This window comes from Austrofundulus limnaeus, unplaced genomic scaffold (genome assembly GCF_001266775.1).
Source record: "Austrofundulus limnaeus strain Quisiro unplaced genomic scaffold, Austrofundulus_limnaeus-1.0 Scaffold751, whole genome shotgun sequence".
NCBI lineage: Eukaryota > Metazoa > Chordata > Actinopteri > Cyprinodontiformes > Rivulidae > Austrofundulus > Austrofundulus limnaeus.
The window spans coordinates 52,425-71,935 of record NW_013953153.1 but is presented as its reverse complement, the minus strand read 5'-3'; the positions used below and the strand labels follow the sequence as shown (position 1 = coordinate 71,935).

The window sequence follows — 19,511 nt, the reverse complement described above, 5'->3', positions numbered from 1 at the left end:
ACCAGCACACTCATTTGGTTACTGTAAACTCATCCCTCACTTGTCTCTGCTACATCCTATCCAGGATTGTCACCATTTTAACTGTTTGCTCATTATTCATTCGAGCTGCACTTATCAGTCCTCCACACCTTTCATCTCCACCATGAATTGATTTGTGTAAGAGCAGCAGCCAGAGCCAACCACAGGTTTCTCATGTCTACGTATCCTCAAAAAAAAAAAAAAAAAAAAAAAAAAAAAACTTGCAGAAATCAGTTGTCACTTGTCTAATCACCCACAGCAATCTTTTCCCTCTCCTGATCTGCACTATTTAGCTGTGTTTTTCCAACTTTCCCCTCCTCATTACTTCCTCGACTGTTTCCCTGTTCTCGCTCACTCTCCATCATCTCATAGCCACGGGCCAATAATCTGAGATACCTTCCAACAGTGCAAGATCCAATCAGATGGAGTCGCAGAGCACCAGAGGCCCAATAAGAACCTGCAGAACGTCTTTAGTGACAAGTGACTAAGCTGGATGAAACRAAGCTTCAGATCGCTCTCACTGCCTTTTGTTTTTGGCTGTACATTTCTGAGTAAAGTATAATAAWAACCAACAGTCTAAAACTACAAGTGTCACTCATGGCTTATTTCCCGTCTATATATCCCAGAAGCGTTAGAGTCTACATATCCTACAGCCTCAACAAAAGCTCTCAAGCAAAAATATTAGAGTTAAACCTAAAGTTTGACTAAATGCATGACCTCTGCTGCAAAGTCGTGTAGCAGAAAGCAACAATCACATCTGGATTAATAGTCTTTTAACTTCAACAAAAACATTTGGCTTTCTAAGTGGACAAAACAAATTCTCAGTTTTGCCCACAAACACACAGGAACCCTGGTTGCTATAATGACTGAAGGATTGATTTGGGATTAATGTGCTTTCTGTCTTCGTGTTGTGACTAAATGAGGCGACTCGTAAAGGCACAGAAAGAGGAAAAAAAAACTTAGTGTTTTATTTSCAAATAATTGCTTCTGAGTCTTTGATGTACTAAAAGGAAAATAAACCTTTTTAATTTTCTTTGTGCTTTATAAGTTTCCACAAGACAAATCTTGATAATAAATGTTTGCTTTTCAGAAGTACTACTTTACACAACACCATACATRCCTGGATGTCAGATTCATGATTCAATAGTTTAATCCCAGTTTTACCATTGAATTTATTCAGAGCTAGTATATAAATGCATATAAATCCAATATAGACTCAATAATTAAACCTTATCCAGTTRTATAGCACAATCAATAATRAAATGYAGYCCMAATGTCCTCAAAYGAGGACTTCATCTTTACCAACATTGTATTTTGCTATAAATGTAAAACTGTCAAATTTGCATGTCTTATAAAGCTAAAGATGCAACTGTACATAAGTACTCTAGTTTCTTTAATATGATTTGGATTTTTACTTTGCCCATTTTGTCTGACAAGAGTTGCTGTAGAAGTTATTTTTTGGGATCCCTGCCATTTAGTTTTCACTGAAATGAGTGTAAGGTTGTCTTGTGACCACTCGATAGTGCTAGTAGTATCTATATTGAGTCCAGTAGGTTAAAGTTATTTATATGGGTGCGAATATATGTTCAAGAATGAATACTGGACCTGTTTCCTGCTTCTGATTCAGCTTCTCATTGTACACAATTATTTTTATTAAGATAAAAGCAATGATGATGTTGATTAAGTATGGTAATGATTTGGATGTTTGTTTATGTACATGAAGTACATTATTGTTGTTGTATTGTGTATTGCTGAAGTTCTATTTGGTGTCTTTTTAATGGGTGGTTTTTGTTTTTGTGCATTTTGTGTTTTGGAGAATCCATAAGGAATAGTAAAGTGAAGTACAATCAGCCATTGGCTTCTGACTCTTCCTTTAGACTTCAATCAAACCCAGTGAGATCCTGCTAACTTATTTTCCTTAAAGCCCCCCGTCAAGCTGAGCCCCCCACCCCAATCCCTTGATACTCCCACCTTTCCCAAAGACACAGTCAACCTTTATCTTTTGTTCAAAATAATAAAAGAATAAAGTGAATATTTAAAAAAAAAATTTGTTTAGAAAAGGAAAAAAATAACCGAGTTATACAGAGTTTTAATTCAAATGGACGTTTCTTGGTGATTTTTCTTTACAAACAATTAAACAGTACTTTTACAACTTCTGCTATGTTTAATTTTTTGTTTGTTTGCTTCGTTGTTTGGAATGATCTTTTGATGCGTCCAAATAAAAAAACTCATTCATTCAAACTCATTTAAAAATAAATCTCTTTACACTTAAAACTGTCTAACAGTTTCTTTCATGTTATATCTGGGTATTTAACTAGTGGAGTACCTTTATGTGACAAGCATAAATTTAGGTTAATTTAAATTCATTTTAATACTAGTCTTTATGTTTCCTGTTTCATCTCTACAACAACAGGGTAAAGAGCTGTGCTGAAATCCCAACGCTAGAGGCTGCTTCAGTGTACTGTAATATATTCACCCCACACATATTGAACAGTGAGGTTTCAACAACTGGAAAATGAAGGGGTGCTCCTCTTGAGAGGCATAATAGTAAAGATAGTTTCCTGCCGACGCTGACATGAGTTTTACCCCACRCGCTGATCCATCATCATCCGCACCAATGGACCATTAAAGCCACGCAAGACTGCTCCGGTGCTTCTTGTTGGGAGGCTCAAGGTAGTGAAGTGAAATCTAGTCCACATTCAGCTAAAGTCCCCCCCGCCTCTAGCCATTTGTCTGTCTGTGGTGTTTTTGCACAGAGTGCACCCCTCTCTGATCCTAATCCGTTTGCTCTTCTTTGCTTTTAGCTACTCTGACTTTTTTAAGAGTGCTTTCACATTGCTTTTGCCAACAGTAAAGGGAAGCAGATCTTCTCTGCTGCTTCAATCTCTCCTCCTGAAAGGGTCTCTCTATCTGTCGTGTTTATTCACGCTTGGTGTTGCTGTCTGAGACGGTGCAGTCTGCAAAGACAAAGATGGATGCTGAGAAATGGCAGAGGCACATAAGCACTGGKGGGGGGGGGGGGGGGGAGCACAGCCGAGAGCTTTGTTGACCCCCTTTTTCTCACACCATTTATCTGAGCAGTAGGAGCATCTTAGCAGCTCAGTCAGAGGAGCCGAAGCTGACCTCGCCRCTATAAAGTGTTCTCCTTTCTTCTTCTGTGAATTCACAAATCTCTTCTTCCTCATTTTCTGTCTCTAATGTTCAGCCTTCAGACTGAACAGATGTTTTAAATGCCCTACAGAATGAAGACAGTGAATGACAATGGCTTTGTCTTTGCTCTCACTTTTTCTGTTCTTGATTTATGATCAGGGCTAAGTGGTGTCTTGGTCTACTTAGGAAAATTGTTTCGTCTGGGCGCATTTGTGCGTGTTTTACTTAATGCAAGACCTCGTCCATCAGAGACTTGCTACAGTCTCAAGAAACAGCCACTTCTCTTTGTCCCTGTCAGTCCATCATTTAATAAGCTGACTGTAGAGCACTACAAAGTCTCTGTTCCACCTTCCTTGCCCGTTGTTGTCCCTTCTGTTTGTGTGTTAACCCTTACCCTGCAACGCCACTTTCTAAAAGAATCTCTAACTAACAGTAAGAAACAAAAGTGACAACTTAACAATAGATCTGACACATGTAAAAATTGAACATGCATAAGAACTAATAAGTATGGAAGAAAAAGTACACCGCACTCTCTTTCGTTGGTCATAATGGTGGCCGCATTACACAGTAATCACAGACAGTATACGCTGTGATGGTGACGGCATAACTACGGTTGTAAAAAGCGTGATTATCCAAAGCTTCGGGGCGTGCAGTTAAATGTAATGCAGAATGTGACATAATCGCACAAGAAAAAGATGGCTCTTTACAGAAGCTCTCATAATTTACTGTGAAGGATCACTATAAATAAAGAAAAGTACGGAGAGGTGACAACACAGATGATGTTGACATGAAGGAAGGGTAAAAGTCTTTTCATTCTCCATTTAAAGTTGCAAAATCGTCTCTCATTGATATAGTTGTGCGACATAATGTGTGCCCACCGCCTTCACTGCACAAGTTCTGGGCTGAAATTTCTTACACAAGTAAGCCCAAGGAATGGTGTGATTGGTCAGAAGTTTGTGGACGAATGGAGCTTCGAATGGAGTATGAAATGGCCTTAAGATGATGTAGAGACAGACAGGTAGACATGGATGTACCACCTACAATCATCAACTGGGCGGTTGTGGCTGAGAGCAGTAATTCTTCAGAGAGTTGGGGGATTGACTCCGCTAATATTCAGTCACGTGACGAAGTGTATCTGGGAAAGACACCCAACCCAGTGTTTTGTCCATGTGTGACCAGTGTATGAATGTGATCTAAAACACTGGTTAGTCTCTATAGAATGATTTATCTAGATTAGCTGTGTACAGAGATCTAGTAGAGTGCTGAAGAAATGTGTGCATGAATGCGTAAATGAGGGCACAGATTGTGTTGCAAAGCACTTTGAGAATCCTAGTTGGATGTAAGGCACCACTGAAGTGCAGTCCATTTACCATTTACTTACATCCAAAAAAATGTCATGTGCAAAAAAATATACAAAACTGCCCTAAATGAGGGAAGAATGGTAATTTTAAAAAACTTAGAAACATAAGGGGGAATATTAAAAAAATTAGAAAAAGTTTCATGAGGTTGAAAGTCAGTAATGTCAGTATTTGGCTCAACCCTCTTTTATCCTTCGACACAGCCTGAATTCTCTTGTGCAAGCTTTGCTGTTGTTTCTTTAAGTAAGTCTTCAGGTCTCTTCAAAGAAATGTCAAAGCTCTTCTTTAAATGGTGGCTGCTTTTTGTTCTGTTCTCTGTCAAGATGATCCCCTACTGCTTCAATGATGTTGAGGTTCAGGCTCTGAAGATGCCAATTTGTGACTTACAGAAGTCCCTTRTGTGTTTTTCTGTCTAGATTTGCTATTCCCTGCATTGACGGTGTGTTTGGGATCTTAGTCTTGTCTATAAAAAATGACACTTTTGCCAATCAAATGCTTTCTGTCTTTATACTTTGATAAAAAGACACAAGTTTTCAACAATACTACCAAGCATGACTCCCAAACCATGACAAAGCTTCCACAGTCTTTCATACATGACTGTAAAAACTCTACTTACATGCCACCCTCTATGTTTCAGAATAAAATTTATAATTGACTTTTTATAAACCATCTATCCAAATATATACTAAATCCAGTTCTTGTGTGTTTTGACATACCTCTAACATTCTAACAAATTGCCTTCTTTAATAATTGCTTTTGGACTTTTCTGTCCACTAAGACCATTTCTGAGGTGAAAAATATACTTTGCAAAAAAAAAAGTAAATATATTTGTGTTTGCCTAATTATTTCTTTGTTATAACAATGCTTCTTGGCTAAAAATGTTAAACCATTGGAAAGTCTGTTGATTCCTTTAAATGGTGCCCTATCTGTTTGAAACATACATTTGTGGGTTGAGCAGCAGAGTTAAATACGTAGGTTAAGTCCATTAAAAACTTGCCATTTTTTTCGTGCCAATTCAGCTTGTTCTGCTATTGATGCTTGTTTGGTGTTGTTTATTGGATTGAATGTTTGCAGTCTGAGGAAACAAGAAATGTTGGCAATTTACCAATGTATTCATTTAACTCAGAGTAGCATGCAGATGAACCATACACAGCCACAACAGCCTGGAACCTCCTCTTTATGGTCATATTCACCGGCTTTGTCATACACTAAGAGATGGTGCCCCATTCTCAACCAGCATTTGTTACAGGTCAGCTAGTTTGGTTGTGTTGATCAAGGGGGAACAAACAGTACACCCAAGCTGAACCCACAGGTGTTAAATGGGGTTAAGGTCAGAAGATCATTTCATCCACTTCCCTCCAAAATACTGGAGGTAATCGCTAATAAACCCTGCTCTGTGGGGGTGAAAGTTGTCATCTTGGGGGATAGAGTTCAATCCCAGACTGTGGAGATGTAAGATTGCTACTGAATACTCACAGGTGCTGCCAATCAGGTGGCTGATTGGCAGCACCTGGGGTACCAGAAACTCAAAACACGAGTCAGTAGCTGTTGGACAGAGAATATTTGGCAAACTTTTAATACTCAAACCCTGCTTCTCAACCCACAAACATGTATTCCATTTATACACAGCACAATTTAAGAGGAAATACACAGACATCAAGAGTTTGAAGCAGGGCTGGCTGAGTTGCTCTCATACCTAGGCTATGACTGTGATCACGTCACGGTCAAGCATCAGTCAAGCGTAGATATGATATTCATAGATGTAGCATCTTGATAGTGTGATGTGCTATTTTAGTTTGTAGCAACATCTCATCTCGTTTCAGGAGAGCCATGCATAGTGGGGTGCACGGAGTGGGGTGATAGTAAAGGAGAATGTCTTGAAGATGTGAAAAACCTATACAGTGAATGTTAGGATTGTATGACGGCTTTGACATTCAAGGGTTTTGGAATTTGTCCCTATTCTGTTATGTTCTTGTAGGTCCATCCCAAAAACATAWTCAGTTATGGTTTTAAAGTAGACAGCCCTTTAAGCTTGCCAATTATTTCACCCCTTTAATTGTCAATTGTTCTATTTTCTTCAATGCTACGTTACACATAATGCTACACACCAAGTTTTCAGCTCTTTGAGAATGTTGGTGCAGAAATCCAGTTCCTGATACACTGTTATATTTGGCATGATTTGTAAACACCACTAAAAGAAAGCACTCAATGTGTTTTTGTGAAAGAACGCTTATGACAAAGTGCTTAAAAACCCAAATAGAACTGTTTTATGTGATGACATAAGAGCCTATTCATTTTGGTAAGATGGATTCTTTTGCTTGAATGTGTCATATTTCTCAGGTGGTTTAAAAAATACTCTGAATAGGGTCAGGTACAATGACTCTTATAAAACTATGAAAAAAAATAAACAGCAATTGCACAAATAAAAGTCTTGAAAGACATTTTACTACCTTAAAAATTACAAGGTTGGAAGAATGGATTTAGAAGAATTAAATAAAAACTAGGGCTGGTTCAAGACTTCTATGCAGCAGTAAATACACAAGATGTTCACTCACACAAAACCAATATACACACAAAACCACACRTCTCACTCAAACATTTTCCCCCTGGTTTTCTCTGTCTCCTGCTCTGTTTCTGGAGCCGCTTTTGAAAGGGCAGCTGGTTTCTTGTAAAAGAGGGATTAACGCTGTAGCAGGCCCCAACTCTCTAAAGCTGACCTCCCCTCTGAATGTGTGAGAGCCATGAACAGCCAGAGTGTCGACAGAACAGCTCTGAACAACTAATCTGATAGTCTTAGTGCGCCAACTCTACTTAATTTGATTTCTGATAATATGAAAGAGTATTTATAGCACTAGTTACAWAAAACTAAAGTAAAAAATAGAGAACATTGTATGAAGGTAGTCCTGCACGAACCACAATAAATACTGATATAAGTTGCTGAGTGGAAAAAAGCTTGCTATTAATGCTCCAWCAACTGATTAAAAGGGTATTTTAAAATAGGGTTCAGTGGAACGGTTATGAATAACTAAATAGTTCCTGGGGAAACTATGAGCCTCTTGGTGCAGGATTATTTTCAACATACAGTTAAGTCCATATATATTTGGACAGAGACAACATTTTTCTAATTTTGGTTCTAGACATTACCACACTGAATTTTAAACAAAACAATTTGGATGCAGTTGAAGTTCAGAGTTTCAGTTTTAGTTCAGTGGGTTGAAAAAAATGATTGCATAAAAAATGAGAGGAACTAAAGCATCTTCTAAACACAATCCCTTCATTTCAGAGGCTCAGAAGTAATTGGACAGATTAAGTAATTGTAAATAAAATGTTCATTTCTAGTACTTGGTTGAAAACCCTTTGTTGGCAGTGACTGAAGTCTTGAACTCATGGACGTCACCAGACACTAGGTTTCCTCCTTTTTTAATCCTCTGCCAGGCCTTCACTGCGACGGTTTCCAGTTGCTGTTTGTTTGTGGGCCTTCTGTTTGAAGTTTAGTCTTTAACAAGTGGAATTCTCAGTTGGGTTGAAATCAGGTCAGTGACTTGTCATTCAAAAATATTCCACTTTGCTTTAACAAACTCCTGGGTTGCTTTGGCTTTATGTTTTGGCTCATTGTCCATCTGTAGTTCGAAACAACGACCAATCAGTTTGGCTGCATTTGGCTGGATCTGAGCACACAGTATGGCTCTGAATACCTCAGAATTCATTGGGCTGCTTCTGTCCTGTGTCACATCATCAATAAACACTAGTGACCCAGTGCCACTGGCAGCCATGCATGCCCAAGCCATCACACTGCTCTGCTGTGTTTTACAGGTGATGTGGTGCTTTGGATCATGAGCTGTACCACGCCTTCGCCATACTTTTCTCTTTCCATCATTCTGGTAGAGGGTGATCTTGGTTTCATCTGTCCAAAGAATGTTCTTCCAGAAGAGTGCTGCTTTTTTAGATTTTTTTTTTTAGTAAACTCCAGTCTAGCCTTTTTATTCTTGATGCTTATGAGTGGCTTGCAGCGTGCAGTGAACCCTCTGTATTTACTTTCATGCAGTCTTCTCTTTATGGTAGATTTGGATATTGATACTTCTACCTCCTGGAGAATGTTGTTTACTTGGTGGGCTGTTGTGAAGGGGTTTCTCTTCACCATGGAGATTATTCTGCCATCATCCACCACTGTTGTCTTCCGTGGGCGCCCAGGTCTTTTTGCATTGATGAGTTCACCAGTGCTTTCTTTCTTTCTCAGGATGTACCAAACTGTAGATTTTGCCACTCCTAATATTGTAGCAATTTCTCAGATGGGTTTTTTCTGTTTTTGCAGCTTAAGGATGGCTTGTTTCACCTGCATGGAGAGCTCCTTTGACTGCATGTTTATTTCACAACAAAACCTTCCAAATGCAAGCACCACACCTCAAATCAACTCCAGGCCTTTTATCTGCTTAATTGAGAATGACATAATGAAGGGATTGCCCACACCTGTYCATGAAATAGCCTTGGAGTCAATTGTCCAAKTACTTTTGGTTCMTTTAAAAACAGGGTGGCACATGTTAAGGAGCTGAAACTCCTAAACCCTTCATCAATTTTAATATGGATACCCTCAAAGGAAAGCTGAATGTSTGGACTTRAATATGTTTYAATAAACAGGTAAAAAGACAAAAATTTATGTCAGTGTCCAAATATATATGGACCTAACTGTAGTTTTGAGGATTTACTCTTGGCTACCACCACACCAAATTTCAACTCAATATGACTAAAAATGACAGACTTATGGTAAATTCATCCTTTCAGTTATGGCAGCCCTTTTGGATTTTTGATTTGGCTTCAGTAGGCGATGGAGATCCTTCTTAGCTACCACCACAACAAATCTTAGCTAAAAATGTTWTAAATTTTCAAGTTATTGCAGTTTCAAATTAGCTGTGGGGACCAACTTGGATTTTCATTTAGCATTAGGAATTTGTCAAAACTTGTTTATGGTTACAACTATACCAGTTTTCAGCTCTGTAAGACTTAAGGCCCTGTCCCACTATAACATTTTAGACAACTTATGAAAAAAATTAATATACTGTAATGCTACCACATTGATGAAATATCTAATCAGTGTGCATTGCCAATGCAATGCACACTATTGTGATTCGCTTCCCATCCAAGTCATCTCAAATTTGGCATGCTTCTTCTCTTGCATACTTTGTCCTAGAGCTGCCATTGTAATTTTTATCTGTAAAGCTCCTGTGCCAAATGATGGGTATGCCTTTTGGTGCCTGTAAAACTTATAGTTTATGAAATATTAATGTTTAATGAATTATAATGGCAGTCAATGGAGCCTTGTATTGGTCCAATACTGCCCCATGCTGTACTCAACTTGGTACTGCACCATAGTTTAATATTTCAACTCAGTAGTTCAGTGTTTACAGTACTAATATGGTTGTATTTTGATGTTTTACTATAATATTGTCTTAATACTGCTCTATTTTTGTAATATTATGCAGTTTAGTGTCAATAAYTGTATTGGCAAGGTAAACTCTTTCTGCATACATACAATCCAAGCCCCGGGATTGCCTTCTGCAACAGCTCATATAATCTCATGCTGAACACTGTGRGATTTCATTCAGGAGATCAGGGTTCAATCCCAGCTATGAACAAACTGTTTCAGTAAAACTACATAATTTCAGTTTGTTATATTGTCACACARTTACCCTAATTACAAAYACTCAATAAATGTATTGGCAATGTGGCCTCTTTTCTGCACACATAGGAACCAACCCCTGGCACCACACMCTGCCACAGCTCCAACAGTCTAATGGTCTATGTCATGGGCTTTTATGTGGGAGATCAGGGTTCAAAACCCAGCTAACGCAACTTTAATAAAAAATCTCTTCCAACTTCATATTGTCACTCAGCTACCTTAATTAAAAACACCTGCTGACGTGACAGGTACAAGCTGGTTTAGAAAACATAGTTGAACTTGGTCAAAGCTCATTCCGCAAGTCCAATGCTCCTGCATACTTTGCCCTACAGCTGCCATTGTAATTTCTATCTGTAAAGGTCCTGTGCCAAATGATTGCTATGCCTTTTGGTACCTGTACAACTTGTAGTTTTTTAAATATTATTGTTTAAACTTTATTCCAAATTAATATAATGGGAGTCAATGGGGCCTTGTAATCATTCAATACTGCCCCCAGTTGTTCTCAAGTTGGTACTGCACCATAGTTTTTTATATTTAATCTCAATAGTTCAGTGTTTACAATAATATGATTGTATTTTGATGTTTTACTATAATATTGTCTTAATACTGCTCTATTGTTGTAATGTTATGCATTTTTATGTCAATAATTGTATTGGCAACGTGACCTCTTTCTGCACACATACAAATCAACCCTTGCCACCACCTTCTGCCACAGCTCCATTGGTCTAATGGTCTATGTCACAGACTTTTATGTGGGAGATCAGGGTTCAAAACTCAGCTGTCGCAACTTTAACAAAAAATCTCTTCAAACTTCAAATTGTCACTCAATTACCCTAGTTACTAATACCTGCTGACATGACAGGCACAAGCTGGTATAGAAAACATATTTGAACTTGGTCAAAGTTCATTCTGCAAGTCCAATGTTGCAGGCAAAGCCATGCTGCAATGACATGCTATATGGCAATGCACACTTGTTTTTACATTGTAAAAACCCATGTCTAGTTTCTATTAGTAATTTAGGCATACTCTTTCATTAATTGGCATAAAGTGTCTAAAATGTTAATGTGTGACAGGGCCTTTAAAATGAATGATTTAGAGGAGTTTTTCAAATTAGCATTAGCGGTTAGCTTAAACGTCATTTCAGCTTTGTATGTCTTAAAATTGCTGAGAAATCTGGGTGCCATGTTGAATTACACAAAGCCTCTCTTTGTTCTGACACCCATGAGGCTTTCATTGCTTCACAATGACATCCTCTGCTCTTTTATTCATTTGATATGGCAAGCCCTAATAAATATCTTACCTTTTATTGATAGTTTTTGAGCAACCTGTGTTTGGAGAAATAATATTTATTCTGACCGGATATACAAGCWAAAGATTAGTCTGAGCACAGCTCAAACTAAAGTATTTTGAAGCTTTCTTAATCTCCTGAGATCTTAACATCAAAATCCCTCAACAAACAAACAGATGCTAGTTAAACAGAATAAAATGCTATKATTCAGGCAAGCCAACAGCCCCTATGGTGACACAAGCTCTCAGGAGTTTAAAACAACTCCAGCCTTTAACATTTCTTGACCCTCCTGCTGCCCTTGGGTCAAAAATGGTCTTAACAATGAGGCGTCATGGATCARTTAAAAACAAAAAGAAGCAAAGTGCTAGCTAAAACCCAAAAGTAGCAAAACACTARCTAAAAGCTAAAAGAAGCACGAGAAGACAAAAATCGAGTAGGATGACACTGAATCAGATTTCAAWGTTTTTGAAGGAATTGAAAAAATCTGGACATTTCTCTAAGGAAAACTATTCGTGAAAGATGAATGAGTATTTTGAAAAGTATAAACATTACAATAAACAAGTCATTTTGATATGTAACTAACTAAAGTAGTGTAAACTATGTTGAAGTTGGTAGATTGCAAATAAGAAGTTAAAGGTAAAGAAACAGAAAAACAAATATGCGGATGCTTAATCAGCAACTACGCAAGTTAATGTTTATAGCCTCTCTATGGAACTCCACAGTAAAAGAGCCTGAATTTTCCTTTAAGGGTTCATGTAATTTCTGGTCATTCCTTTTATATTTTAAAAACAGATATTGAAAAACTGATGATTATTCTATTTTTATTTTAGACTCCAAAAAGCAGGAAAACAGTCTGTTTTTAAATTTTATTTTAGTCAAACAGGAAATTAATAAGCAACTCTGTGCTGTCCTGTGGAACCTGCTGAGCTGTTTTCTGTTTGGTCTGTTGAAACGACCAAAAGACGATGGTGATGGCCTCACAAGGATAGATTTTATTTTAACAGCAAGATGGCTCAGCCGATGTGTGAAAAGCTCCATGTGTTTCTCCACAGTGTGTCTGCTCAAGTACTTATTGGTACTTACCGTAATAAAGCTGCACATACTTGAAGTTAGTTTGACCACAAGTGAAAATTAGCGGGGAAGTAGATGACAGGAATTCATCAATTAAACAACATCTACATCTTATTTACACTTTGTCACTGGAATAAATTCAAGATTTCCAAGTTTACGGTAGGAAACAGGGGCTAAAAGCCCAGGATGTAACTCAAAGTTCTACTTTTTTGTTTGGTTTCCAGATCACAGCAAGTTGTCATACCTTTAAACTATCTTTTGTGGAATAAATGTCACCTCAGTCCCCCAAAAGAAAAAGGATGTTGTTTTGAAAAATAAGAGAAAGACGAACTCCTTTGAACAACAAGAAAAAAAAAAAACACTGTCAGAACATTGACCGAGCTGTTATGTCGTAGTTAAGTTGTGTATGTGAAAATAACGCGCACTCTTCGATCCACCGGGGAGGACTGTTCTTGAAGAATAAGGGAAAATTGGGTTGGAAATTGCACCATTATAGCATTATAAGGCATTGGCCTGTTTATCTGCGGCTGGTCGGCGGAGTTCAGGGTGATGAAGCCTGGATTTATCGAGCCAGTCTGCTGTTTTGGGAACATGAGAGGTGGGGTTGGGGCGATAACTGCTGCTGCAGCACCCACCGGGGACACCTGGCATATGGAATTAGCCGGCCCAGCACCCACTTCTGACACGTTTCGTCTGCTCTTTGTCTGTCAAGTGTGTGCATGCGTGTGCATACAAAAACAGAAGACCCAGAAAAAAAAACCTCAAAACATGATACGCAAGCAACGTACGCAGACGGGCTGCGCGCACTGTCACACATAGGAATCAGACACGCACCAAAACATCCGTAGACCCAGACACCCTCGGGACAACAAACATCACTTTGTGGGACATCAGACGATGTGTTGCTGTGCTGTTGAACGRGCCTGACCCGTGACGACCGTGTTTGCTGTCAACATCTTGTCTCTCCAGATCATCCGATCGCGACCGACTGCCGCTGGCGAGTTGGGACTTTTATTGAGGCCTTTTGAATAAAAACTGTGCAAATGCTTCTGCCTCTAACAAGGCATTAAGTGTTCAGGCCTTGGTTGGAGTCTGAATAAACACACATTTGCAAAAAAAAAGGACATTTTGTCATATTTTTTTTATAGAGTTGACTTTTTTTCTCTTTTTCCTCACCATTCTACAAACATCTTCTGGGAACTTTTACGTTGCTTGAACTGTGGTTTTATAAATGAGAAATCACCGTATGTGTAGAGTGCTGAAGAGGCCTACAAACATCCCAACGCAACAGCCGCATGTAGGTTACAACAATCCCTTTGGGGAAGGAGATTACACTGGAATCTGCATTTCCTGGTTTTGTTTGAGGGATTAGACAAATTTGGTACCTGTTACACTTAACTGAATGCCAGATTGGACATATTTTTGCCTGCAGATTTAAAATAAAGGAAGGCAATAATATTTTTGCTGATGTCTCTGTTAGTTTGTTGTTTAATAACACTTCTGGTAGCAGGTGAGACCGATCACTAAAACTTCTGAGATCAAAAAGATCGCACAAGRTCTTTAAGTTTAGCCTTTACCATTTGGAGTTAAATCTGTCTGCTAGCAAAATAGCTCATAAACCAATAGACATGCTGCTATTAAACTTTTTAAAACAGATGATGTATATAACAGATGATTAATTGTTGGAGTCTATATGACCCAAAATGGCCACCACAGCTGACCATATTAACACAAAAATGTCCAAAACTCAGTCAGTTTTACAGAAATTGAGCTTGTGTGGTAGTAGCTAAGAGACGTATATCAATCTTTTCCAAGTCTCAACAACAGCTACAAACTCTGTCCTTTCTAAACATAAAATCATCTTTGTCTAAATAATATGCATTACGTCAAGGAATTTTGGACCACCAACTAATCAGTTTCCAGGACCCAGGAACTGAGCTGATACAACAAAGCAATAATACTGTATCTGGAAAACAAAACAGGTCTAAGCCTTTTTAAAAAGTGTGAGCAGGGAGCATTTCTTTCTTATTTAGAGAACAAGGTGTCTAAATCTCCAATCTTGGTCACAGAAACAGCAGATCTCAGTTTGCAATTATTTTGCCTACAAAATACAACCTCRCTTCGTTATCCTGCGCAACTGAAGTGAAGGAAGTTGCAAAGCCCACACTTACATCCTTCCTCTCTCACTCGCTCTATCTCGTTCCTAAACCCAAACATCTCCACAATGTTGTGCCTTGGCTGAAGTTTTGCTTTCCGAATGTGCAACATATCTGTCTTTCCCAGCACACCACCCGGTCAGACACCAACGACTGGAACCTTCAAAGCCAGTGCACCAAGAATAGTTCACATAAATGAATCAAAGCACGTCAGTTTCCTTCCCTTTAGTCCTGGTAACGTCCTAAAACTTTCAAACCCCGCTGACAGACAAACACGAGACCCATCAGATAAACTAACAAACAGCAACAGAACAACACTGTTCTCTTCGCCATCCGCAGAGAAAAATAGTAAGGATTGTTTGATGAGGGTAACAGCGGCAGGGGGGMGGCGGAAGGGAAGAGGAATAAAAAGAATTCATTATGAGCTGTGCATTAATTTCTCCTGATGAAACAAAGCATAGATTTTGGATGATGACATTAGCATGCCGGTGTTAACGGGCTGCTCAGCTGTTATTTTCTAATCGGCTTGCGCTGTGGCGAAAAGGGCTCCATTTCCATCATAATAACAAGTGAAAAGAGTGAACTGTCACAGGGCGCTTCCTCCTCTGGCTGTGATGCATGCCCCTCAGTCTGGCCTCGCTGTGCTGATGGATGAGCCAGAGAGTGCGCTTCCCTCATTGCCAAAAACCAGCAACAAAACATGGGATCACTGCTGTGAAAGAGAATGTCACCGTCTCTTTGCTCTATACTGTATGTCAACAAGAGCAAATATCATGCCCACATTAGTGGTGTTCTCCCCGCTGTATTTAAACAATGATATTAYGCAGAAAGCTTTTTCAAGACAATGGAGATGGAAAGCGATATTGACAGCGCTCGTTTTGTATTCAACTCGTTCGGTTCCTACCTCATCATTAATGCAGRCAGGGTCCAGATTACAGGCTGGTGTTTACCACATGCAAACTCATGTTGGGAACAAAGAAGTGCTTTCCTTTGAACAACCATGTACAAAGATGGAAACACGTCAGAGAGAGAAATTAAATGAGAGCTTCAGCACAACTGAAAATAGCCTCCAACTTCAGGCGGAAAAAGAAAAGGGTGATTACTGTAAAACGATGAGTTGGGGGAGAAATTAGTACCCTCCCAGCAGTGACTCATCCAGATATCATCAAGCCCAAGAATGGATTCTAAACACCAGTCCTCTGCTCCTCACTGGTGTGTTGGTATTCAGCTGACCTCCAATGAGTCCTGGCTACGCAGTGCCAGAGGCTACAGTGGTGGACTAACTGCAGAGAGCTGATGCTCTTAGAGGGGAGATTACTTGCCTCGGGAAAGATATGTGGTTCTTCATGCTTTTCACATCAGAACCAGACTAAACCCCACAGAATAATGCAGGTAGTCTTAAGGTCGTAGTAAATAAACCACAGTCTTTAGAAGCAAATTGGAAGGTGAATTAATACACATCTCATTTTTTTCTCTCTTTTTCGTGTTWTCCAACTTGAGAAATACAGTACATCATGGTTCTGTTTCAATTACTCGGTCCTTGGATGAGGAGRAATCTGTTCCTACCTGAGGGGAACCGTTCAATGACCGGCTGGTTGTCCACCTGCAGAGTGGCATTGCCACCACTGCGCGTGAATCGCACCACGTGGTATTTGCCGTCGCTCACCATCACCGCACTCTCCTCAATGATGATGTCGTCTGTTCCAACGTTGAAGATCACGCCGACTTTTCCCCGTTCCTACAAAATGAAAACAAAGAGAATCTTGTGAGAATATTGTCTCAACATACAGAAAYGATGGATCAAGAAGGCCCCTCAACAAAGAACAGACTAAGTAAAACTGTTAAAGTCACACAAGGTTCTTTACAGACATTGGCTAACCTCTAAGCAAAGGTCATCCTTTTCCTGAATCCAAACCTCTTTGATAAAAAAATAACATATTTACAATGGCTGTAGATCAAGTAAAAATAGTCATCCAGCAATCAGAGAGGTTTTAGTACCATTCAACCAATATCCATTAAATTCAGAGTCAGAGCCATTTTTTGTTTGCTAATGTTTATTAGCATGGCAGCTCTCTTAAATTGGATTGACTTTAATATTTAAATATTGTTTATTCATATCCATGGTAAATCTCTAAGTTTCATCTAATATCCAATGGTTCACAAGATATTTTGAGAACAGTTAATGTCATAGAGTTAAACAGAGATCTAATGCAATGTGTATCGCTCCAAGTACTATGTTCTGTGGATGACTTTCAGATATCGTCATTCCATATTTTAGCACAACACATGTAAAATTGGTTGACTTATGTATTTTCTAAGTTCAGTTGGCTGAAGCAGATGTCTTCCTATGGGTTCCCTTCAAAATATAATCAGTTGTTACAAGTGATTATCTTTTGAAGTCACAACTGAGTTGTAGAGGTATATTCAGAAATTACTTTCTGAAGGTTCAATTATGTCCAGTGGTTTAAAAGACGAGTTGCTAACAGATGCTTACAGATAGATAGGGTTTACTTCAATAAATAAAACATTTTAAACAATAATCATGTGCCATCAGTTAGCTCTTGGATTATATGCTGATGACTATTAGCTACTAAGACACACAATTTCATAGCAATATTTGTATAATTGACTGAATTAGCCACTTTTGTGTTGGCTAATTTCTATAAGTTGTGGCATCTAATTTGAATTATGTTGATTCTAAAAGTTAATCAGTTGAATATATTCCCCAATGATTATTTTCTGGAAGTTTTATTAAAATATGTTCGATAGTTCATGCTATGTTTTTCARTTACTGCAGACAAACAGATAAATGCAGACAAAGACAAAAACATCATTGTCAGATTTTTGCCTTTTGGCAGCCAATGATAAAAACATTCTGGAGCCATAGTCCCACTTCAGTCCACACAGATTGAAGACTCCAACATTGCATCTAATTAGCCCCCATTATATGAAAATGGCTTTTACAGTAAAGTTCTTTGAGTTAACAAGACTTTAAAAAATGCTGTGTGACTGCAGTGCATTTACCTTTTCAAWATACATTGAAACAAAAGTGTGGCTCCATTTTCCTAAAGGGATCTCAGGYATTTCAGATGTCTACAGTTTAAGCAAAGCCATTAAGGCATTTCACACAAGGATTGCAACCATTGAACCATTTTTAACAAGGCTTTTATAAAAGCACACCAGCTTTCACTTCTTTGTCCAAAAATGCCTTAGTATTTTCTTAACTGATTGCAGACAAAGGCATCACACACTTTGGTCTTTTTACATTTTAGCGTGAAAAATTCAAAACTACTGTTATGTTGTATTTTAAACATTATAAAGCAAATGTGTTAATTATGGGTGTAATTATTCTGTTTGTCATTCCTAATGTTTATAATAAAAAAGTTAATTTTGTCTTTGTAAATGTGAACCATTTCCCCTGAATGTTAGAGCCTTATCTAACCCGGAACAGGAAGAAGTCTGGGTAAAATATGGATGGGTGTCATTGACTGTAGCCACTGTTCACTGAAACAGAGGACATTTTAGTCATTACTGTAGCAGTGAAACACAGCATGCTTATAAACATGAAAATGTTGCATTTTTAGGCCTTATTCATACAGKTTTTTTTGTCCCTTGTTTTTAGAAATGTCTTCATCCACATGGAAATGCAGAAAACAGCTCAAACAATATGCCAGGCATGTATGCAATGCTGTCATATTGTCATGGAACATGCAGTCTACAGACCGTAAAAACACACCAAAAAAAGTAGAGAATGATGAATGTGAGAGCAAAAACTGACTCTTTTTATGAGCTGATGACAAAGAGGAACTCCTGCTTTGTTCTACATTAAACGACAAGACCACAAACAGGCGGCACGATAAGTGTTGTATCAGTTCAGATATGTGGACATATATGAGAGTTTTCTTCAGTTCAGGAGCATCAATCTGCAACCAAACTGAAGCATGTAATCTATTATTACTGCATCTGTCATGTTTGGGGTCATAGGTTAAGTTAGAGGTGGGTTCATTACACCATTATCTTTAAAAGATTGCATTTTGGGTTAGAGAAATACCCTTTAGTGGCTCCTGCAATGCTGTTTGAAACAGCAAGGATGAAACAATGAACATTTATGTAAAGTGAAGGCCAGATTTTTGCAGGTGKTACATTCTTAGAGCACCTGTGAATTGTGAAAAATGCAAATATTGAACATTTGGGTGCCATCACAAGGCGGTAAAACCAAGCAAAACACATGAGAGCTTAACACTTAGCTGCTACAGGTACTGTACAGAAAAGTGTTAGAARGTGGAAAGGCACAGTCAGGCACAGGCCTGAGTTACTAATTTCTTTATATTGAACTGAATTTATGTTACAAAATTAGTAAATTATATTGTTCTTAATGTTTTAGCTTGTAAACTCACAAAAAAGCACAAGAGAAAAACTAAATTGACATTCCTTGCTGTGCTATATTTCCAGTTTAGGTGAGATTACAGGAACTRTTGTAAACTACTAGCAGTAGTTAGGGTACACAAACTATGAAAAGTGACCTTGGGGTTGAAATAAACCTATTCAATTTTGAATATTTGAATTATGAGCAAGAATAAATATGTATATGTGAAGTGCTTATAAAATACATAAAATATCTTACAGTGGTTTGGCTGTATTCACAAAAACCAGTTGGATGGGCCCTTCATGTCATGTGACCAAACTCAACAGGTATTTTCTGTAGTTTGATCTCCCTGTGCATCGCACCTCATGCCCATCAGCCTCATAAAAGGGAGTACTTACTGAGAACTCAGGCACCTTTATTATTCATCAAC

The 19,511-nt window shown here is 38.4% G+C and overlaps 1 protein-coding gene across 3 annotated transcripts in view; it reads right to left on the bottom strand.

Moving 5' to 3' along the window:
• The window catches only part of LOC106532321 (neurexin-2), a 135,628-nt gene that overhangs the window by 64,541 nt on the left and 51,576 nt on the right, over nt 1–19,511 (bottom strand). For all 3 annotated transcript variants that reach the window (XM_014028353.1, XM_014028352.1, XM_014028354.1), the window contains exon 7: nt 16,282–16,453. In XM_014028353.1, the coding sequence (XP_013883807.1) occupies nt 16,282–16,453 (172 nt within the window). The remainder of the gene's footprint in view (nt 1–16,281; nt 16,454–19,511) is intronic.